This window comes from Lycium ferocissimum, chromosome 11 (assembly GCF_029784015.1).
Source record: "Lycium ferocissimum isolate CSIRO_LF1 chromosome 11, AGI_CSIRO_Lferr_CH_V1, whole genome shotgun sequence".
Taxonomy (NCBI): Eukaryota; Viridiplantae; Streptophyta; class Magnoliopsida; order Solanales; family Solanaceae; genus Lycium; species Lycium ferocissimum.
The window spans coordinates 32,399,890-32,423,632 of NC_081352.1; the positions used below are offsets into that span (position 1 = coordinate 32,399,890).

The following is a 23,743-nucleotide window of genomic DNA, read 5'->3' on the forward strand; positions in this document are numbered from 1 at the left end:
TCGAAATAATTCACGCAGGGATCATTTGGTAGCTGGTTTGGAGGTGAGATATATAGGTATTAAATCCTGCATATATAATACCACATTTGGTAGTTGATCGAAGTAAGTTATTCATGAATAAATTAATACGATGGTTGATTTGCAATTTAGAAACCCGCAAAACTATTACATTTATAAGTTACGAGGGAATTTAGATATGAATTATTTTATACAGGATGGAAGGTGGAATAATTAATATATGAATACTAAATCCTGTATAACTAATTTCTGCATAAAATAATACATAAAATCCCTCAAAACTGATTCTTATATTACTAACATAACTCTAACCAATACCAAACAACCTCTTAATCCCTTAAGCCAAACAGCCCCTAAGTCATTACCTTCTTGTGTCACATTGTGACTGGATAAAGTAAGTAAAGCAAAATAAAATAAAAAAGAAGAAGACTACAAAAGAGTGGAAATGGGGTCCAATCTTCATGATTATTTATATCGACTGTTACTTGGTAGCCTAAATTTACAAGTAAATGCCAGTATATCCTTAATAAACTTCATTTCTCTCTCTCACACACTCTTAAAATACAATTACTTGTCAATCTCAGATTCAAGCCTCGAATTTAAACAATCAAAATAAAAAATATTTTTCTCTTAAATGAATCTTACACAGTACAAATCTGAATTAATAGAAACACCAATGACCATACCAGATGTCGAATGGGAAACAAACAGTTAAGAGTCCATTTTGACTAAACACCTTAAAAACCAGAAATTGTGACTGGATAAAGGGAAAAAGCAAATAAAATAAAATGAAAAATAGAAAAAGAAAAGATAAACAGTGGAAATAGGGTCCCATTTTCATGAAAATGATTGTTATCTTATGTTATATTTGTTAAGCTTAAACTAAACTTTACACTATCTCTCTCACACACAATCTAAAAAAAAAATTCAACACATTCTCTCTATCATCATCACTCTTGTCTCTCTTTCTCTCTCACACATACACACACTGTCTCTCTCTCTCTCTCTCTTTGGGTTTCTTTTCTTTTTCAAACTTTTTAACCTTATGTTTGTTTTAGCACCTTTTTCACAAGGATTCCCTGAAAAAGCCTAGGGTTTCTTCACAAAAAATAAGAAAAAAAATCACACTTTGTTAGTCAAAAGTTGAAGAAGAACAATCAAGATTCACTTACAATACATTTTGGTGGTTGTGTCTTAACTGATATAAACTTGGGTGGTTATTTTCTTGGCTTCAGAGAGACTTAAGACATTGTAAACTAGTTAAAGATGGAAACTTTATGATTGTTCAAGTCAAAAAAGTGTGAAACTTGTGCCTATATTTAATGGGGGTTGCTTTTTTGGAAACGTACATGTGAAGCAAATTAGTGTTTTTTTGTTTGTTTTTGTCTTTTTGGTTTTTTCATCTCATCTACCACTGCCACTGTCCATCTAATACTACCCTTTTACTGTGTGAAGATGGAATCTTTTGGATCTTGTCTTTACTTGTTTTTGCTACATGGGTGTTTGGATTTGATAAATTTATGATCTGGGGTTGTTTTATATAGCTTAAATGAGGGTTCTTTAATTGAGATTAGCAGATAATATGACTGTTATTCATGCTATGATGATTTCACAAGTTTGGTCATATGAGTTGTTCTCATATCAGAATGATGGGTACCAATAATTTGGGGTTTTGGGTATTGTAGTTTTTTAGTTAGTTGTGTATATTAGTTTAGTAATGGAGGACATTGGGTTATTTTCTCAAGCTTGGATGTGGTTGCAATCAAAGAAAGATTGTTACTTTGTTGTAAGGACAGCTGCTGGCTGTTTTAGGGACAAAATTGGGATTTTTAATGAGAGGATTTGGCCAATTGTTTGCTGTGGATGTGCAAAACTGGGAAAGTTTCTATTTATCTTGTTCAGATACTGGAAGGATTGTTTAGTAAGGGGATGTCGATCGTTCGTTGGGCTTGGATCCGCCGCGTTGCTCCTTATTATGTGGAGCTGTTTTCTAAGTTTAACATCAATGTCATGTCTGGTTTATGTGCTCCTTAGTATGGTATGGTTCTATTCCCATTTCTGTTTTAATTTCCTATCTGATTTGTGTGAGTTAGCAAGATCTGCTTCCTCTTCATTAATTGGTGCTTGATCCTGGATTATTGCACATGCATTGTACTGGTAAACCATGTAATGACATACCAAATTGGGCATATAATCACAAGTATCTTTAGCAGGAGATGCTGTGAGCAAGTACTACAGTTTTTGGTTCTTGTAATGATCTTTCGTAGTTTTCATTAAAAACAAATAAGTTCATTTTGTCGTATTGTCACATAGCAATTATATGTTGCTTGGCGATGTTCAAGATTATTATGTTGGGGTTTTACCTACTTAGATATCCAACTCATTGAAGGTTTATTAGACATAAAACAAAGTACTACCACTCTTTTCCCTGTGTTTAGGCCATATGAATGTCCATGCGGATATCTGAAGTACATGTTGAAATTCAAAGTTTTCTGAATTCATAGGGATCTATAATTTGTAGCTCAATTAGAGTGCTTGAACTTCAAGTTCATCTCTAGTTATTGAATGAGAACGGAACGACAGAGATGGTTACTGTAAAAAGTCTCTTCTAGCTTCTTGTTAGTCTTGTGACACTAGGCCTCAGGCTTTCCCCTTTAGTGAAGAAATACAGTATGCTATTCTAATTGTTTCATTTCCCTTTTCAGATGGTCTCTTGAGACTAGACTGTCCAGTGCTCTTTTGCAGAATCACTTTCTTTTCAAATTTTCAATAGTGAGGTGCTGATGATATTTTATGTTGATTTGCCTTTCAGGGTGCTGCAGGGGCTGCCGTTCAGTATTTGGGTTGCACTCCTGGGCTTTTCATTGTTGGGCTCTTTGGTATTTTAGTTTTGTGGATGTATGCCAACTTTTGGATTACTGGTGTGTTGTTTATAGTTGGAGGTAGGTTTGTTCCATCTCATATGACTAGTTCAACCAAATTGCCTAACTTCTTGTGCATGTATTCTTTTCATTCATAGATGAAACCTTTCCTATTTAGTAAAAAGTGGACGAGTGACTGGATAGCTTGACACCATTATAAGGGTGACACTATTGCTAACTTGGATCTCTTCATTACCTGAGATCATATTAAGTCTTATATGCAACCAAAAGTAAATATAGCATTATATTATTGTTCTACAACATTCCCCATGAGGACGAAAACTTGGCAAGACATTTGTTTATTTTTAAGCTTGGGTTAGGCTAGACATTGCATGAAACTCGTGCATAATTTTGAACTGAATTGATGTTGTTAGTTTGAAATTTCCCTGTTCTGGAAACACATGTAACTTTAAAAGTTTAAATTAGGACAGAGAGATGAAATTATGGAGTTGATCCTACTTGTTTTTGAACTTCTTTTTAAATTTTAACACCTTTATGGTATTACTTCTATCTGCTAAATTTCTTAAGTTTACTTTTCCAGTTCAATATTTTTATGTATGTATATTCAGTAGTTATGCAACCTTTGATCCTTGTCTTTGTGGCTTTGTAGGTTATCTATTTTCCTTAAACCATGCAAGACTTGTGGTATTAATGGCTACCATATATGCTATGTATTGTGTTAAAGTTCGAGTTGGATGGCTCGGAGTTTGTCTCTCAATAAATCTTGCGTTCCTCTCAAATGACTTAGTGAACTACTTACTCCAGTGGTGTGACAATTTGAGTGAAACCACACATGTTGAAGATTATAAAGAGTCTGAACCGTTTACTGAGGATGACTTCTCCACCGATTATGAGTCATCAGTTCCGGTGGATGAACCTGAAAAGGTTGAAAAGGTTCACGCTTGCAAAACATTCAGCAACGCTGCTTCTACTTCATCAGTTGTAATCCAACAGAAAGAACCCCCAGCTAGGTCAGTAGTTAGAGAAGATGCAAATTCAATTATTGAGATGAAGCGAATACTAGATAGTGCAGATCATTATGAAGCACTAGGGGTTGCTCGACACAAGAAAATTGACGTTGTACTTTTGAAAAAAGAATATCGGAAAAAGGTGTGCTACTTGTCTTCATGCCTATGTATTATCTTTCTGTTTGTTCCTTCACATCTAAATCTTAGCTGCCTCTACGTTCTTTTTGATCTCTTTACATGTCAGATTTATACAACTAGCTTGGGGTTCTGGAAATAGTGTATACGAAGATATAAACTGAAAGATTTTAAACTTTTTGATTAGTTTGATGGATTTGAGTTCGGCATTAATATGCCCATGACATTTCTTTGACGCAAAATTACAAAATTTCATGTTTGATCCAATGATATTATTTACCTTCTGTCAAGATGAAGTTCAGATTGATGTTAATTTCATATACATGTAATGTGCAGGCAATGCTTGTGCACCCAGACAAAAACATGGGAAGTTCACTTGCCAGTGAATCATTTAAGAAACTTCAATGTTCATATGAGGTGATTATTATGTTAAAGTTAATTTATCTGTAATTGTTATTATCATACTATTGTTGCTTCCTATTTGTTGAGATGCAAACAGACCGCTATGGTTTTCTGATACTTTCATTTGTTTTCAGGTTCTTTCTGATGCTGTCAAGAAGCGAGACTATGATGAGCAACTCAGAAAGGAAGAATCTAAGAGTGTATTGCAAAGATCACCTAGCACTTCTAACCCGGTAATCTACTTTCAGAAGAAAGAAATTTTATTGGAATAAGAAGTTTTATGGTACGAGTCTAAGACTGATAGATGATACTTGGATGTTTAAAAAAGAGCCTGTTCAGCTTTATAATCGTTACTAAGGGAACTCGTGCAAGTAGTTGTTGAATATTTTTTTTTAAAAAGTAAAGGAGGCCTTTCTTGCAAGCCGCCAGTTCCATGTCACATTCCTTTGAGGTCATAAATAAGCTGGCAAAGTTTCTCTTCTGATCCTTCAAGAAGAAGACTTAATATTTACAAATGACTTATCTGGTATGTTGCAGGAATCTTCCAATTACTGTTCAGAAGAGTCGAGGCGTATCCACTGTACAAAATGTGGCAACTCGCACATTTGGATCTGCACCAATAGGACAAAGGTCAAGGCAAGATGGTGTCAGGTTGGGCAATCATTAAATTGTCTGTTATGGTTGCGGTTCCTCTCTTTCACCTGTTCAAATTTTAATGAATGCTATTGGTATGTAGGATTGTTGTCAATATCACCAAGCCAAAGATGGGGATGGATGGGTAGAGTACAAAGGATCATTGGTTTTCAATCGACCACAAAAGGTATCTAAATTTCACAGTAATTTATATTCTCTTGAAAGTATCATGCAAAGTAATACTCTATTTGGTTCATTTTCTAGTTCAATAGATAAAAGTGTCATTTAAGAAGAAATTATCATTTCCTGGAAACCTTGGAATTACAGTTTCTTTCTTTTTTTTTTTTTTTTTTTTTTTAATTATAATTTTTAAATCAAGATGAAAATCTAGGTCACAGGTTAGAGCCCTGCATCATTGGGCCATGACGGATTGGTCATGGAAAAGGGGGCACGTTATACTTGATCAATAGTTCAATACTGTCTAGTTCGATTTTCAATAGATATTGTAAGGAGCAATTTATCAAAAAAATGATTAGACCATTCAAAATTCTTGGGAACTCATGTACTTAATTGTCACCTTGACTTTATTACAAAGTTGCAAATTGTTAATGGTGCAAAGAAGCAAGTCCATCTTTCTCTCTAGAATTTTCCTCTGGTTTGGTCATATCTTCACATATTTTATGTGATCAAGCTATGGTATATAGGGTGGTTTTCCACTTGGCCTTTTTAATTGTTAATTGATGTGTTTTTGTGCTTAGTCGATACAATCAAATTATTATCACACTGGCCAATTTAGTGTGCCAGTAGTAGTGAAAGACCAACTCCAAAGAATTAAAGGCGTCTAGCAGCATGTAAATAGTGGTTGCTCTTCCTTTCATCTGTAATTTTGTTGATCATCGCAACGTTTTCCAGTCATGCTATTATCTTTGCACATGTTCCTTCTCTCTATGTTTATCCATAAGATGCTCGTTCTTCTTAAAGCTTCTTAATTTACTTGTCATGCAGGCGGAGATACCTCGTGCTTTCGTATGTGCTGAGGGCAAGATATTTGATGTGTCAGAATGGGCCATATGTCAGGTTAGTGTTCTCTGTCATTACCCATGTATCAAACCATGATAAAGTGTACGCTCATCTTTAATATGCTTCAATTGGTTCTTTTTTCTTTTTACATCACTGCGGACATGACTTCTTCACTCTACACATCTTTGTCATCGTTTTCTATGTACGTTGATAAATCACTTTTTTGTTTGATAAATCAACCTATTGTAAACATGTGATGACCAATGACTAAATGCTGATTGGTGGATGCTTTGATGAGTTAAGTGACAGAAGCTGGTGGATAAGAGATTGATTGTTCAACCTATTGACAAAAAATATATCGATTATGCAATGGGCATTTATGTTTGACTTCCATGTTGTGGTTTCTGTGCACCTTATTTCGCAAGAACTTTTAGTCACTGCCCCTGTGGAAGTAGTTGAGTAATCCCAGGATGAAAGCTGTTACTCCCTCCTTTTCAATTTGTTTGTCTTCCTTTCCTTTTTAATTTTAACAAAGAACTTCTCTTCATCTTTAAAAAAAAAAAAAAAAAAAAAAAAAAAAAGAGAATGTCTCTTTCCTAGTTTGACAACTCTTTAATTTCAACATCCCACCTGGCATGTTTAAGACCATAAGATTAAAGGGCATTTTGATACATTGCATATATCTTTAGTCTAAAAGCACTAGATTTAGAAGCCTTTTACTTTCTTAAACTGTGTGCCAAGTCAAACTAAAACGAACAAATTGAAACGGAGGGAGTATTACAAAAAAGACAGGAAGATGACTTTACTACTAGTATTTGTGTTTAACAATCTCCTCTGTGCAGGGTATGGCATGTAGACCCAATACCCATAGGCCAAGTTTCCATGTAAACATGGTTGGATTAGAGAAATCAACCCAGAGATCCAATTCAAGTAGGTATCCGTGGGATTTCGATGCTGAGATGACAGATGAAGATGAAGAATTCGAGCTGTGGCTCCAGCAAGCATTAGCATCTGGACTTTTTTGTGAGACGCCAAAGCGAAGAAAGACTTGGAGTCCTTTCAAGTTGAATCAGATGAAAGGAAAGAAGCAATGGAGAAGGTCTTCATGACTTACATGCATCAAAATTGGCTACAATGGTCGGATGCCATTTTTGTGATGATTCAACACCCACTGCTAAAATCAGGACAAAACGAAAAATGAGGATAAAAAGACATGATGCCATATGTTAAATTTTCATATGCATCAACACGAAGATGACCGAGCTTCTCATCAAGGAAGAAGCCATCTATTGGCTTGGCTAAACAAGTATAAATGTGCTGGTTAGCAGATCCATCTGTATATACCATCTTAATTATCTGGCAGCATTTATCTATTGCAACACTCAGTTTTGAGCTAGATCCTTTGGGTTTAGGAGGAACAAAACTGAGTAAATCTTTGTACATCTAATGATCCTGCCTGGACTTGTACTATTTGAGGTACAATAAATTTCAGAGTAGTTGTACTCTTTGTGCAATTGGACATTTCATACTATTGATCCCACTGCATTATCCACTTATTTAACCGCGAGATCTACATTTTGTTTTCCCTCTGATACATTTATGGTAAGTTGATTGATTTGGATCTGCCAGGTGCAAATGTAATCCAACTTCTAGATCCTTGTTTGAGCAAATACGCATTAACCGTTCTTGTTTTTTTCTTTGAGGGGTGGGGTGGGGGATGATAATTAAGATTTAAGTTAGATCATGATCATGTTCTAACCAAAATGAAACATTAGATCATGTTAAATCTGATCCTAATTTCAATAAATTGCAGAGGGAGTTTAATAAAATTTTCTGTTTCAGTATTAAAGCTTTGCACCAGCCTTTGTGACATTGTTCAAACTATATTCTAGTACTGAAGTGTGCTGAGTACCTAAAAGAGTAGTTAAAAGATTCTTTGCACAAGATCAGAGAGAATATATCATTCTGTAAAATCCAAAGAGCAAATATGAATTGTTCAAGCCCCAAGACAACAGAATCTGTAATCCCCCAAACCCCTGGCTCTTCCACATCCCTTCTCTCGTATAATTTCTTTGGCTACTGTTACAGATTATCTTCCTCTAAATCCTGTTATAAATCTCTTGATGCCAGCAAAATCTGGTACCATCTTCACTTTAGAGAAGCTACCTTGCTTCTTATTCTCAATGTAGTGGACTAGGAATTTGCTCTGTTCATCACCATTTGTCTGCAGCAACATGATGAAGGACATGTTTATAAGCAAATACATAAACAGGGGGATATTTTTGCAATGTAAGTACCAAAAAAACATGCTCAATATCATGGTTACTCATATATCACCTTGTAACAACTAACAAGAGGCCATCTGCTTCAGAGTAAAAAGTTCTCAATCAGAAACTTTCACTTTTTATATCATATTCTGTTTAATATACCTCCTTTTTTTAAATGTTTCTTTTACAGTCGATAAGCAATGAGCATTCCTTTTTGGAGAAAGAACATAGCATTCTGTATCTCTATTAATATTTGGAGATACTCTTACAAACCTGTACTATCTTTTAGTCCAGATTATACGTTCCTGCAATATTTAAGTGACTTAAACCCTTGCATAACTAGTGGAGAATCCTAGAAAGGCATTATGATTGAGAAGTTCATATTCATCTTGTAAGATTAGTCATTGTGAGTCAATGAGGTGCCATAGCTTGCCATTATGGTATGACAAGTTAAACGGGAAAGAGAAATAATCAGTCCAGAAGCTTGATCAAGAACATGGATAGTTACCTCAAATGCAAAGAAACCGCCAGGTTTCAACATCGAAACAGCTCCATCACAGAGATGGATGAGGTCATTCATACCACTTGCTCCACCGTCTAACGCCAGTCTAGGTTCATGTCTACCAACTTCAGCTTGCAGTCCACCAATATCTTTGCTTGGAATATATGGTGGATTACTGACCAGCCCCACAAATTCTCCTTCATTATCTCTCAAAGGCTCAAACCAAGATCCTTGCTTTACCAACACTTTATCCTGGCATACACATACAAGACAATGCTCAATTCAAAATGTGCATATCCCTAAAAAATCTAATCAGTGATAGATTTCACTAATTCTATAAGTATGTATGGGAATCTGATTTCTGATAGAGAAAGCCCAATCCCATTTTTCTCCAGCCACAAAGATTTAAGGATCACAACAGCTTTCCCTAAACTTACCAATTTTATAACTATATCAGTTAGCTTTAAAGATCAATCAGCATGAGAGATTCAACTAAGAAAATACAGTAATATAGGAAGAAAGTCTCAAAGAGGAATCATCCACCAAACGGGTCGTTTGGTTGATGGTTAGGAAGTGCATCATTCATGTATTAAAACCAACATAGCTAGTGCCATCTTTGGTAGCATTTTAGTTGTTATGTACAAAATACTAACCTCCAAATCATACCTCTGAACATTATAAGATGCAACTGCAGCAGCAACAGGACTCAAATCGGTAGCAATAACTCTACCGTCACTACCCAAAAATCCTTGCAATCCCAATAGCAAGTGCACCACTTCCAGTCCCAAAATCAGCCCACAAACCTTCCCTTAACCCCTCATTATCCTTAATAACATCATCCACTAAGTCCACAATTAGCTCAGTCTCACGCCTTGGTATCAAAACCCCTTCTTCAACACTCAAAATCAAATCCCTCCAATGCTCACAACCAACCACATACTGAAACGGCCTTCTTTTTTCTACCCTTTGTTTCCATAACATCTATAGTTCTTCCAAAGATGTCCTGATTGAAACTACGATATTATCATTGTAATTCCTTCTCCTTCACTTCAACATTGAAATATTACTTCAATTTCCTAATACCCCTTTTCAATCACTTCAAATGCTACTTCTCTTCAAATATGAACAAATTCATGTCCAAACCTCTACTTAAGAGTAAAACTTCTGCTAAACTAACAAATTCTACAACTATATCAGTTAGCTTAAAGATCAACCAGCTTGAGCAATTCAATTATGAAAATGCAGTAATAGATGAAGTAAAATCTCAAAAAGGAACCATACACTAAGGGGTCGTTTGATTGCTGGTTAGGAAGTGAATTATTCATGTATTAAAACCAACATAACTAGTACCATGCTTGGTAGCATCTTAGTTGTTTTGTACAAAATTCAGTACACCAAGCACAGTAAAATCCGGCATAACTAATGCATTTATAAGTTATGAGAGAATCTAAGTATTATTTTATACAGGGTATAAGATAGAATAACCCTGCATTATTAATACCTGCATAACTCTAACTAGCAACCAAACGACCCCTAAGAGCAACAAGCAAAATTGCACAAAATACTAACCTCCAAATCATACCTCTGCACATTATAAGATGCAACGGCAGTAGCAACATGACTCAAATCAGTAGCAATAACTCTACCTTCACAGCCCAAAATCCTTGCAATCCCAATAGCAAGTGCACCACTTCCAGTCCCCAAATCACCCCACAAACCTTCCCTTAACCCCTCATTATCCTTAACAACATCATTAACCAAATCCACAATTAGCTCAGTTTCAGGTCTTGGAATCAAAACCCCTTCTTGAACACTCAAAACCAAATCCCTCCAATGCTCACAACCAACCACATACTGAAAAGGCCTTCTTTTTTCTACCCTTTGTTTCCATAAATCATAAAGTTCATCCAAACACACCCTTAGTGAAACTGTATGGGATTCTTGTAATAGTGATTTGGGTGTTTCAATTGAGTCTTCAATGAGCCAATTTAGTTCTCTGAGTAATAAGTCAGAGTGGGGTCCATTGTCTAGTTTCAAGAAAGTGGAACCCACTGAAGAAGCTAAGGTTTTAGCCCAAAGGCGCCATTTTTTGAGGTCTTTTAAGGTTGTTTTGTAATTGGATGGCTTTAGAAATAGGGGTGTTTGAGGTTTCACTGAGGTTGTTGGAGATGATGAAACAGCACAACATGAAATGGATCGAATAAAGCTCAACCTCATTTCTTCAAACTCTCTCGCAAAACTCAACCTTCTTGCGGAACCTCTCTCTTGAAAAAGTGACACTGTTTGGATGGTTGTTACATATTATTCAAAATGTGTTGTATAATATTATATTTTATCGTATTGTATTATTTTAATGAATATAATGTTTGGATGGATTGTATTGGTTCCCGTCGTTACGTCGTGTCACTTATCAACAATTTGAAGGATAACCTACCATAAAAATAAGATACAGGTTAGAGCTACTATAAAAAATAAAGTAGGGTAAATGATAAAATAAGATTATCATATAATAAGTAAAATAAAATGAGAAAAAGAATGTAATGTAACGTTGTAATCACACCAAATCAGTCGTTACATAAAATGAGACTTTTTCGTTGTTATATAATGATGAATTTAATAATACCATACAATAAATTTAATAAGTAACAATAAAAAATATTAAATTAAACCAACAACACAATCAATACAATAAGTAATAACCATCCAAACAAAGCTGTTAATGTCTTTTAAAAGTTTCACCAATTCATTAATTATAATCTCATAGTGTTAATTCACATCATTGCAATTTTGAAGAAACCCCTCCTTCCTCTGAGTTGCACTTGTTTAATTTGTTTTTTTAAAATTTTGTTTAAAATTATCACTAAAAAGAGCAACGGTGCATAAAATAATTTATCAGTAAGAAGAACAACGGTACGGAAAACAGTTTATCGCTGAACTCACAATACTAAACTTATTATATCACGTGTGTCAATAATTATGCATTTTTTAAAGAATAATTATGCATTTTTTTAAACAATAATAATATTTACGTCTCAATCTCAATTAAGCTAAAGTGGTTATATAAATCTTTACCGATAATGTCGCTTTATTTGAGCTTATTTGGTATCAATTAAATAAATACTAGACAAAATCTATAAATGACAATGCCGCTTCATTTAAGTTTATGTCATGAGAATATTTGACCTTCACTTGAAAAGTAGTTGACTATTTCATTACAATTAAAAAGGTGATAATTTTGTTTCGTTCTCAAGAACAACATAGAACTATATTGACCACATTTGAACTTTTTCCTATTTCTCATTATGCGTTTAGTATTCATTTTCAAACTCAGTTAATTTAAATTCATATCGAAAAGTCTCACTCTGAGGGAAGTGAAGTGTTCAAAACAATTTTATTGAAGAACTCAAACTCTGACAGTACTTATCATCCCACGACTTTTAGTGGTGACTGAATTTGAGCTTGATCCGTCTAGATGAGATAAGAGACTTTTAACATGGGCCTTTAATGCTTTCATCATCTATCCTTTCCACATTAAATACTCTAACTGAAATGGATAAACTTCGCAGCTAAATTAGGTGTAGTCACTGCCTCAACCAGTGTATGTAGCTATCTGTACCTGGATTGGCTATCAATCTAATTTATGAATCAAAAAATTGCGCAGATTGCCCTTCTTTTGGGGTGGTCTTTAAATATTGCCCCTCATATTTGTGGTCTTTAAGTTTTGCCCTTCATTTGAAAAATGACCTTATATATGAGGTTCTGGGTTCGAACCCCCGCTCAAATATAAATTAAAAAAAAAAAAAAAACAATCGCAAGGCAAGACTTGGGTAGCGTGTATGCCGAACCCGGTATACACTTGTTAAGGAATAACTAAAGTTATGCCGGACCCGACATACTTATGTCTTATGGCTTTTCTTAATAAAAGTCTGCCCATAAGGCGCTAGAACTTTCATAAGACGTAATTTAGTTATGCGCACATATGAATGACTTTTAGTTAAGCGCTAACTTTTTCCTTAAGATATAGACTTTTAGTTAAGGCATAACTAAAAGTATGCTCTTAAGGCGGAACTTTTCCTTAAGGCATAAACTTTGTCTTATAAGGCGGAACTTATAGTTATGTCGTGTCGGCAAATCTTTAGTTATTCGCTAAGAAGTGTATCTTAGTCCCATACACGCGACCCAAGCCATGCTTTGTGATTTTTTTAATTTATGCTTTGAGCGGGGGTTGAACCAACCCTCATAAGTGATTTCTACGCGAAGGCACCCCGCATTATAACGCGGGGGAAAAAATTAAAAACCAACATTTTGAGGGGCAAAAACTAAAGACCATCCCAGAGGAAGGGCAATCCTGCGAATTTTGTTAGTGGGCCGATTGGTAGTCGGTTTAAAAATGACATTTGACAGGATGACAATACTAAGAAAAGGGGCACGAAGAGACTAGCTGTTTTGAGTGACAATTAAATGCATCCACCAATTGGATTTCTGTCATAAAAGAAACCTAGGGTTAGTCACTACTTTAGCTTTAAGCACCGTCCAAAGTTGTACTACATTTATTTTGACACATTTTTAGTTAGTTCGATACTACTTACTAGAGAATATACTAATGCTTTTTGGTTAATGGTAAATTATGATTTTCCTTATAATATTTGATTATGAACATTTAACCGTCAATTATTTCAAATGTATATCTTTAATCCCTTTGCTTATGAATATCCACATATTCTCAAAATTATTAATTTTGGCCCGTCATTTAATTGCATACGTGTTATGTTGAGCTTGTGTTTTTACTCCATATTGAAGCTAATATACTTCTAAAAATAGTTCAAAATTCGAATATAACATATTTCCTACATAGAAGAACAAAAAACACACAATTTAATTAATTAAAGCTTAAATATGTTGAGTCATATATTACAAGGATCAAAATAAAATTTATTAATAATTGAGGGACCAAAAGCACTATTATCCCAAAATACTAAATCATATATTTATAGGTAAAAATACTTATGAGTATCATATTTAAAGGGCACAAGAGAAATGTAGAGCATTGGATTCTCTCTTTGTTCAAGATGGGACTTTTAAAAGATTCTATTTGTCAATGTCAAGGCTCTTAGTTGGAGAGGATTTAAAATTTTAGCTTTACGCTTTTACGTATAGTTCACCTACTTTATACATTATTCCATCTGCTACAAATTAAAAAGTCAAATCTATTAGCTCTATTGTTATGTTAAAAAGATAACAAATTCTTCAAAAAGCTAGTTGAAAAGTTTAATAAGCCAAATGGATATAAATCCCATCCATTTCGCTAATAAAAGAGTGCGCACACACAAAAAAACGGTTTTTGCAAAGCAACCGTGTAGTCTATGGTCCAAATTAAAATCTAAGAACCCAAATACTTAACGGAAAAGCAAATCAATAACAAAGTTATATTTAAAAATCAAAGACTTTCTAGGCCAACTAATGCGACATTGTTTGCGTAACAATGTTCCAGCCTGTTTCCTGCTAGTCTGCAAGTTGTATTTAACATAAATAATTCGTGAAGGTACCGTATCAAATTATATCCTTCGTTAGTTTCAAGTCTTCTAAAGAATTGAAATGGCACACGTGTTAGAAGGGTGATTGTGTGTTCACGGTTCGAGTTAAATCGGTTTTTGATCAAAATCAAAATCAAACTAAATTTAGTCGGTTTTCTAAATATTAAAACCAAATCAAATATAATATATATTTATCGGTTTGATTGTTATCGATTTTGGTTCGGTTTATTCAGTTTTTAACAATACATAAATATATACTATTTCCTTCTTTTTTCCTACTATATATTTCTTTACATTAAACAAATAAAGTGACAAAATATTTATTAGGTAAATGTAACATCGTTTTGTTGAAACATACCAGCTCAAAACTAGTCAAATATATTTAACTATGCGGTGTTTTATGATATATTCTATCTACGTTAGAATACTCAAAAATTAAAGATTCTTGAAATTTTATCTTTCTAAGGCACAAGAAATATTGGCTAATCCTTATGGACAAAAAAGATGTGATTAAACTTTGTGAATTTCATGGTAATTTCGATCTAACTTAATATATTATTTATATATATAATCATAAAAGTTATGTATATAATTTATCGGTTCGGTTGGGTTCGGTTTTTTCTTCGGTTTTATTTTAATAAAATCAAAATCAAACCAAATATTATCGGTTTTTGAAAGTTTAAAACCAAACCAAACCAAACCCAAAAGAGTGTTAGTTTATTTAATCGATTTAGTTCGAATTTCGGTTTGGATAGATTTTTAACCAAAGCCTGAGCAGCCCTAGTTGTGGCCTTGTGAGCAGCCATTTAATTTTTATTTTTTTTAAGTTTCCAATTTGAGAATATCAATTCCCAAGATACACATAAACCAAAAAGATAGAGACCTTAAATTTTCTAAGAGGACAGAAAAAAAAAAGCGGAGAAAATGATCGACTATGTCTATTTAAAATAAAATAAAAAATGATCATACAAAATTTTTCTGCACTTTATTTTCAGATCTTCTGTATTACTTTGCAGTGATCTGTTATAAAAAGATTTACTATATCACTAAAATTATATCGTAATGGATTATAAAACCGAATCTCTCGACAAAGCATGCCATTTTAAAAATAAAATTTGGTCAAGGTGATGGTTGAACTTGAACCTCCAAATATGAGTCAGATGCTTCTCATGGAGTAATAAATTGGAGGATGCCCCACACATATTGTTGACTTCAATATTGGTTTCCCATGCCCGTGGCCACCACCCTTAAGTTTCACTTAATTATTCGTGGCTTAATTTATCAGCTTCCCTTTGCTATCGTTAACTAGTTGATTGAGATTGCATTAAAATCTCATTCTAATCAATTGTGCAATAGACATCTACGTTAACTAAGTTGATAGACTAACAACATTAAAAAGGAGAACTCGCCTTAGAAGTTTACCGAAAGGTCCGTTGGAGATCAAGCTTGAAATCTACTCCCTTCGTCCCTAATAAGATCACCTTAGCAAAAAACATGCATATTAAGAAACCAAGAATGTAATGTGAAGTTTATTAAAATACCTCTATATAATAAAAATAAATTATTTTCTCTCTTGATTAGAGCATGCACAAGTAATAATCCTCTTGTCATTGGGAATCCAACAATAACAAGTTACTATGTGACTTTTCCAATCATCATTTAGATGTTACTTTAACTTGTCATTTTTTATCTAAGGCTAGAGTTAAAAAAAATTAGTCAATTTATGCCTTGGTTTCCTAAGGTGACAATTATTATGGGACAATTTTTTTTGACTAAGGTGACACTTATTATGGAACGGAGGGAATATTTCATGCATTGAAAAATCAACCCGTTTTGTATTGCGATTCAACTTTTGTTACAAGCAAGTTTAATCTTTTCTTTTTTGCTCTTAATTTGCTAGTCAACTAGAAGAATAATTATTCATAAACTAAAAAGAACGAGTTTTTCCTAATCAATGGAGGACCTTTTGAGATACTCACTAGTTTCTTTGATGGCTAATAAGGTTTTCTAGGGGCTAAAAATAAAAGTTTTTCAAAAGTATAGGAAGTAAACATCACGTTAAAAGAAGGTTCTATGCAATTTGTCAAAGCACGTGGGAAGGTTTGTAATTTATCAAAGTAAGTGGGTGACTTTTGGTAATTGAAAGTATTGACCACAACAGAAATGGCGTGGTACAATTAGTCAACTTGCATTTGCATTCAATTCAAATAAAACCAGTCACGGCACACGACCAACATTAATTAATTAATTAATTAATTGCGCTGATTTTTTTAATACAAAATAAAAATAAAGAGTATAAGAAATAGTAAGAACTCATAAATTCTACAGCTACTCATCCTCACCTGATTATTACTAACAATCTATTTTTTCTTTATATCTCAATTTCTCTCTCACTTTCTGCAATTATTTTTTGTTTCTGATTTCTTGGATCCATCTATTTATGTCTTTCAGTTTCTTTTAATCTGCTTTTTTAAGTACCGGTGGTTAGTTCATTTGTTAGTAATTTTATTTTATTTTGTGAATCGGAGCGAGAAAGAGGTGAATCTCAGTGAATTGTGGCAGCAAACAAATTTATAACTGTTTGAGAAGTTTGTTTTACTGTATTGTGAATATCTCAGGTGGATCGTGTAGACTAGGTGTTTGATAAAAGTCCCCAAAGAGAGAAAATCACAAGGGGGAATGGGAATTTGTTACTCTTCAAGTAAAAGCAAGAGTGGTGATGATGGGTTATGGGATGGTAAAAATGAAAGTAATTCCAAGTTGAAAAAGAATAGTTACAGTGGTGATTTCAGTACATTTTTTAGCAAGTTAAGTGGTGGAGGAGGTGAAGAACAAGGACTGCATAATATTCCTGGAAGGCGTTTTGGGAATGGTGCCACGTCACTTGCTTGCTTATATACTCAGCAAGGGAAAAAAGGAACTAATCAAGATGCCATGATCGTTTGGGAGGTCCTCAATTCTCTTTGTTTCTTGAATTAATTTGTGTTTTTATGCTTTTTGGTTGTCTTTCTATGTCATGAGTAACCAAATCTTTCATCTTTTTGTGCATATGTGAGCTCAGATATATAAAAATTGAACCTTTATCTATCAGATGCAAGCTTACAGTTCTAAGGGTGTGTTTGGTATGAAGGAAAATGTTTTCTTGGAAAACAAGTGGGTTTCTTACTTATTTTCTAGTGTTTGGTAAGTAAGCGAAAAAATAGCATCCCAAAAGCGTTTATATGTGATCTAGCAAACCACTATGGGGGTGGCATGGGGTGGGATAGGGTGGGGAGTGGAGGTTCGGAGGTGGCAGGGGTTGGGATAGCAAAGGGTTGGGGGTGTTGGGTGGGTAGGAGACAATAAACTTGGAATGTCACATATAAAACTTGTTTTCCTACTTCCATTAGGGAAGTCGTTTGGAACTTGTTTTCTTAGAAATTTTTTCCCCCAAATTTTCCAAACACACCCTAAAAACTAAATCTTTTAATAATCTGTCAAATACCAGTCTGCAGGCTGCTACCGAAAAAATGGATTTAGCTATGAAGTTCATAGCCATGGATTTTGTTGTTTAGCTACAAATTTTGTCTGTTGCGAATTCCTTTGTTTTTTTAGTAGTGAATGAGGAGGGTTGCGGTAGGTTGATGGCTGGTGTAAGTTTAATTATGATGAATTATCTGAATATATATTGATGCGTATTTATGCATAGAGCCATACCTATGATCCTCTCATCCATCAGTTATGGTAGATGTCCTATCAAAACAACTTATGTATTGTTGATCTAACATGAAATGCAACTTTGCTCCTTAAAACTCTACTGTGGAAGACCATTCCCTACTTCTTTCTGATGATTTGACTCTTGTTTGTGACACTTCTTTCACCCACTTAACTATTCATTTTTGCATCAAATTTTTTGAGTATTAAGAAAGTGTAGTTCTGTATGTTGCATTTCATTAACTCCATTACTTGTCAAACAAAGAAATAAATTTTTTCTTATCTATTGGGTCAGTTTATGACTTGGTTGGAATGTTTCTACAATAGAATTTTTGTTCGCGGAGCGATACAATCTTCTGTGGAGTATTTGATGGACACGGTCCCTATGGACATATGGTGGCAAGGAAAGTTCGAGATACTCTACCACTTCTGTTGCGCTCAGAGTGGGAAGTTAAATCAAGTGGTGATCAAAGTAATACTTCTGAGAATGGAAATACTAATGGAGGTTCACATCTTGATGATGTCTTGGATGATGATTTGATTGAAGCTATGGAAGCTGAGAGCAACGAAAAGTTCCCAGAAATACATCTCCCCCTTAAAAGGTCGATGTTAAAAGCTTTCCGGTCGATGGATAAAGAACTCAAGTTGCACCCAACTATTGATTGTTTCTGTAGTGGGTCAACTGCTGTTTCCTTGGTGATGCAGGTAATACTTATATTGTTGGTTTTTCTGTTGGCTATAACTTCCTACGGAATTGAAGCATTTTTAATTACTGACTTTGTTGCAGACTCGAAAAAGATAGGGTCCTTGTATGATTTTTACTTATCCAAAAGAAAAACTTTATCATTTTTCTCAACATCTAAGAGCGTTTCTTTAATTTACTATGTTCTGCCAAAAGAAGAAAATTATAAGTAGTTATTTGCAGTAGGGTCTTCAGTATTCTGAAGTAAGCCAAAGTTTGCTATATGGGGTGTTTCAAGGGAAAATATGTTGGTTCTTCACTAAACCCAACACATCCTGATTAAGTACCTTGATAAGGACTATCGGACTAAGGAGAACCCTCCTAACCCTCTTTTCCCATAATTTCTTCTTACCTTCTTTTTGCCCTGTGCCAAGTTCTTTAGCATCTCCATCATCCTTCACTGTGGTAACTTGGGCCATTCTGTTTTTTCTTTTTATACTTCCATTCTCTCCCTCTTCGTTCTTTCGGTACTAAAACTATTATAGAAGCCCTGTCAAACCATTAATGTCACTTCCTCCACTTTTTTGTTTCCTCACATGGAAATTATTGTTCCCATAATGTAGAACAATATCAAATTATTTCTTTTTATAAAAAGAACAATGGACAATTCATCCAAAGTTCTCAGAGGGGTATCTTGACCGTGAGTAGGAGCAGAGACATTACAATTAGGGGTAGAGTGGTAAGGATGATCTCCGGAAGCACGTTCACTATTTCCGGAGTCATGTTCTCGGACTTACCTCTCAAAAAAGTCAGTTTTGAGGCCAATATTTTGAAAATCCATACATCTATACTGTGATTTCTTCATCTTCAGTTAAACTTGTTGAAAAATATGATTGTGATCTTTGAAATTCAATTGCACGTGTCACATGCTGTTGGAATTACACGAGTTAGCTTTTTCCTTATTCTTATGTCTCTTGAATGTTTTAGTTCCTGATACATTGAGAAATTTGCACTTGTGATGATTTCTCAGTCTGTCAACTCTTTTGACCAGTCATATGGAATTTGATTGATGAATACTTGTTGTAAAATATGAATCAAGAATACAGAATATTAAGGCTTGAAATATGTTGAGAGCACTTTCCTAAAAGCGATATTTGCTCCCTATCCTTCATGAGATTGCTATGAGATTAATGCAAATAGCTTTAATGGATATGAACAACCTTTGAATTTCTACAATAAACAAATAATGGAGAAATTCTTCTAAGGAAAGCAAGAACTATTAATTCGATCCATTTGTGTAGAAGTGTAGGGCAAGAAAGAGAGTTTGAAGAATGATAATGAATGGAGACTTTCTGCAAATAGGAAAAGTAACGTTGGAAGTAAATCAAAAGACGAGAACACTCTCTTGTTATATAGAAAAAAGTGGTTGGAGACATGAGGGTTTTTGAAGTTAGTTTCTATAATATTGAAAGGGTATGTCTTTTTATTTAAAACACACTTGTTTAAAACATTTCTTTGATAATACTTAAACAATTTTCTAACACTTCTCACTTGGCTTGTACATGATGTTGAAACATGCTAGTTGCAGAAAACTATTAAGCTTGAGTGGGAGGGAACGTGATTCTGCCACATATTTGGTTATTCTAGCTCTTTTCTAATTGCATAGCATCTTAAAAGCATTTTAACTGCTCTTTGTGATGTCTCAGGGCCAGGATATAATAATTGGTAATGTTGGTGACTCAAGAGCAGTATTGGCAACTAGAGATAAAGACAACTCTTTAGTGCCTCTACAGTTGACAGTAGATTTGAAGCCTAATCTTCCAAGTCTCTCTCTCTCTCTCTCCCTCCTTGATTCAATTGATACTACCTGAAGCTGAAATTTAGTTGTCTTTTTCCTTGAAGAAAATGCTTAAATTTCTTTGTTCAATTATTTTGTTTTTGTAGGAGAAGCTGCTCGAATACACAAATACAAAGGCAGGGTGTTTGCATTGCAAGATGAGCCAGAGGTTGCACGCGTATGGTTGCCAAATAGTGACTCTCCTGGCTTGGCAATGGCCAGGGCATTTGGTGATTTTTGTCTGAAGGATTTTGGTTTAATTTCTGTCCCTGATGTGTATTACCACCGCATTACAGATAGGGACCAGTTTGTTGTTCTAGCTACTGATGGGGTACTTCTTTCACCTCACATTATTTCCTTATAACAAGAAAATCTTATCTCATCTCGTGGAAATACACTGAATTTCACCTTCAGTTTCCATTTGTTAACTCTTGGCTTCGTCTCACGATGTAATTTCTTGTGCTATGCAGATTTGGGATGTCCTTTCTAATAAGGAAGCTGTGGATATTGTGGCCTCAGCCCCAAGTCGCGCTACAGCTGCCCGAGCTCTTGTTGACTGCGCGACAAGAGCTTGGAGGCTGAAATACCCCACATCAAAGACTGATGACTGTGCTGTTGTATGCCTTTTCCTGGACCGTGTACCTGCACCTGATGCTGTAGTGACAGCATCTCAGCACGATTTGACAAAGGCCCCTCAAGTGGAAATGAAGACAATTATTACAAATGGCAAACTCGAAAGTGCAGATATCAATACTGTTTCAGCTTCTCATATCGCTGTTCTTGAACCTTCAGGTGCTACAAGAGATGCCAGTGAGATAGTTCCTGTTGATGAGTCGATTGAACAACAGCTTGCTGATAAGGGTCTTGGACATTCTCAGCGAAGCCTAGCCGAGTGCCTTTCTACTGCACAAGATGAGGAATGGTCAGCCCTTGAGGGAGTTACCAGGGTTAATAGCCTTCTTAGTATTCCTAGATTCTTGTCTGGTGAGAAAAGGTCAGCCAGTCGGAGAAAGTGGTTGTAAGGCATCAAGGCATGATACCTCGAGGCTAATGTAATTGATTTGTATTAGTGTCTCCTGCATATATGATGCTGTTCTTCTCAAAGATTCTGTAAATCAAAACCTGATAGGAGTAGCATTATAGCTTGCAGCTAAATAGCCTAATAGCCTAAAGAATTGCCCAGAATGTAAAACAGCTTATGTGCTTGATGACTATCCCAATTGGCAATGCTTTTTTGGTAGGATATTTATATTTGATGATCACATCTGAGTATGACACATTTTTGTGCTGTATAATGTTTTGCTTTTGTGTTCAAGATGGGTTCTCTGGCGCCTCTAGTTGTATGGTTCTTTTGTTTTTCGGATTCCGCTGAACAATGAAGACTTGTGTTTTAACGTTCATGTAGTCTCCTTTGATTTACTTGTAATAAATTTGAATTTTGGTATGTTCCAATTCAAGGAAAAATAGAATCACTAAGCCAAGTAAAAGAGGGTCATTTACTAAATAGTTGGCCCAAAAAGGGACAACCTGCAATTCTTTTTTCACTGGATTACAGTAACAAACAAATGTTCTCTTACATTTAAACCATCCATTATAGGAAGTCACACAAATATAACTTTTTGAAATGGTAATTAAAAAGATTACAACTACTTTTTAAAAATTACATAAATACAACTTATTTAAAATTTTAACTTCTTAATTACAAAAATACAAGTTTTTACATTCCTAAAATATCAATAATCTATATATTATTAAAAACGGGGATAGTTTTAGGACAAAAAGTGGTTACATTAGTTATTAATTAGTTAATTTAGTTAGTGTTTTTGAATTAAAAAATAATTAAATAAATATTTATATTTTTTAAAGAAAGTCTTGATAAAATGGGGGAAAAAAAAAGCCAGTTGGTTTTAAGTAGTGGTCTTGAAGCCCACGTTTGTGCATTTCCTTCAAACTTTGAATTATTATTATTTTTTATTTTTTTTGGTTTTGTATAAATTAAACTAACCGATTGGAATATCTTAAAAAATCTATCCGAATTAATATCTATATCTATATATTATTAAAAACGAATAGTTTTAGGACAAAAAGTGGTTACATTAGTTATTAATTAGTTAATTTAGTTAGTGTTTTTGAATTAAAAAATAATTAAATAAATATTTATATTTTTTAAAGAAAGTGATCTTGATAAAATGGGGAAAAAAAAAAGCTGAACAGTTGGTTTTTAAGTAGTGGTCTTGAAGCCCACGTTTGTGCATTTCCTTCAAACTTTGAATTATTATTATTATTATTTTTTTTGGTTTTGTATAAATTAAACTAACTGATTGGAATATCTTAAAAAATCTATCCGAATTAATATTTATTTTTAAAACATTTATATAGCCACGTTCTAGACAAAACCAACTGTAAAAGGGGGAAATGAGAAATAAACGGGGACATGAAGGTGGGGAAGTGGAAATTAACACGGAGGTGGGGAAGTGGGAAGGCAATGAAGAAATCAACAGATAAGGGGATATCTTTATCTTCATTGAAAATAGCAGTAGATAGATTTTCTTATAGATTTTACTGTACATTTGAAAGGTCATTGTGAATTTATTTAATATTTCCAATCTATTTAATTTAGTTTATAGATTATTCATATGATTTCTGTGTGCAGGTATATACTGGATATGGAGATACAGTTCCTTATCGGCCTGAGACTTGGCAGTTTTTGTTAGTCATTTGTACATAAGGGAGGCTCCTTCATCAATTATTAGACGGTATGTTTATGTTTCATCTTTTCCCAAAAACTTTGTTGTTTGTGTTTATTCTTTTTTTAGTATCAGGAAGGAACAATTGTTGGCGGATTGTAGGTGGTCTATTTATTCACGGTTCTCCCATTTTGATTTATATCAACAATCTCACGCCACAATTAAATAAGTTTAATTGTGCGCGTTTTTCATATTTAACTTCTTGATCCAATAATTATAGTTTTTCTTTGTTCATAGCAAGAGACCTATTTTTTTGCCTATTAATAGAATATTTTTATACGAATCACACTAAATTTTAAAGCTCTTATGTTTTGATAGCCTATTTTTCATTTATAGAAGCAAACCCAACACTATTTTACTTTTATGTTTCTTCTCTATCGAATA

The 23,743-nt window shown here is 34.2% G+C and overlaps 3 protein-coding genes across 3 annotated transcripts; 2 read left to right on the forward strand and 1 right to left on the reverse strand.

Annotated features, from left to right (window-relative positions):
* The first annotated feature begins 920 nt into the window (after positions 1 to 920).
* Positions 921 to 7,670, forward strand: LOC132036260 (uncharacterized). Its single transcript, XM_059426555.1, has 9 exons — positions 921 to 2,056; positions 2,831 to 2,960; positions 3,550 to 4,049; positions 4,379 to 4,459; positions 4,579 to 4,677; positions 4,982 to 5,095; positions 5,181 to 5,264; positions 6,083 to 6,154; positions 6,940 to 7,670. The coding sequence occupies exons 1-9, from the start codon at positions 1,736 to 1,738 to the stop codon at positions 7,204 to 7,206; spliced, it is 1,668 nt and encodes a 555-aa protein (XP_059282538.1). The 5' UTR covers positions 921 to 1,735; the 3' UTR covers positions 7,207 to 7,670.
* Positions 7,671 to 7,873: 203 nt separating this feature from the next.
* Positions 7,874 to 11,167, reverse strand: LOC132036261 (uncharacterized). Its single transcript, XM_059426556.1, has 3 exons — positions 10,436 to 11,167; positions 8,873 to 9,118; positions 7,874 to 8,321 (listed from the first exon to the last, which is right to left on the reverse strand). The coding sequence occupies exons 1-3, from the start codon at positions 11,081 to 11,083 to the stop codon at positions 8,187 to 8,189; spliced, it is 1,029 nt and encodes a 342-aa protein (XP_059282539.1). The 5' UTR covers positions 11,084 to 11,167; the 3' UTR covers positions 7,874 to 8,186.
* A 5,560-nt stretch (positions 11,168 to 16,727) lies between these two features.
* On the forward strand, positions 16,728 to 21,945 carry LOC132037929 (probable protein phosphatase 2C 6). Its single transcript, XM_059428589.1, has 5 exons — positions 16,728 to 17,349; positions 18,421 to 18,798; positions 20,482 to 20,599; positions 20,720 to 20,943; positions 21,083 to 21,945. The coding sequence occupies exons 1-5, from the start codon at positions 17,080 to 17,082 to the stop codon at positions 21,632 to 21,634; spliced, it is 1,542 nt and encodes a 513-aa protein (XP_059284572.1). The 5' UTR covers positions 16,728 to 17,079; the 3' UTR covers positions 21,635 to 21,945.
* Positions 21,946 to 23,743: the final 1,798 nt, after the last annotated feature.

Coding starts and splice junctions, on each gene's coding strand:
- LOC132036260 (XM_059426555.1), top strand. CDS start 1,736: ATGGAGGACATTGGGTTATTTTCTCAAGCTTGGATGTGGTTGCAATCA. Junction 2,057..2,830: donor TTTATGTGCTCCTTAGTATG/GTATGGTTCTAT, acceptor TTTGCCTTTCAG/GGTGCTGCAGGGGCTGCCGT. Junction 6,155..6,939: donor CAGAATGGGCCATATGTCAG/GTTAGTGTTCTC, acceptor TCCTCTGTGCAG/GGTATGGCATGTAGACCCAA.
- LOC132036261 (XM_059426556.1), bottom strand. CDS start 11,083: ATGAGGTTGAGCTTTATTCGATCCATTTCATGTTGTGCTGTTTCATCA. Junction 9,119..10,435: donor TGCAGAGGTATGATTTGGAG/GTTAGTATTTTG, acceptor TGTGTATGCCAG/GATAAAGTGTTGGTAAAGCA. Junction 8,322..8,872: donor GCGGTTTCTTTGCATTTGAG/GTAACTATCCAT, acceptor ATGTTGCTGCAG/ACAAATGGTGATGAACAGAG.
- LOC132037929 (XM_059428589.1), top strand. CDS start 17,080: ATGGGAATTTGTTACTCTTCAAGTAAAAGCAAGAGTGGTGATGATGGG. Junction 20,600..20,719: donor TTTGAAGCCTAATCTTCCAA/GTCTCTCTCTCT, acceptor TTGTTTTTGTAG/GAGAAGCTGCTCGAATACAC. Junction 20,944..21,082: donor TTGTTCTAGCTACTGATGGG/GTACTTCTTTCA, acceptor TGTGCTATGCAG/ATTTGGGATGTCCTTTCTAA.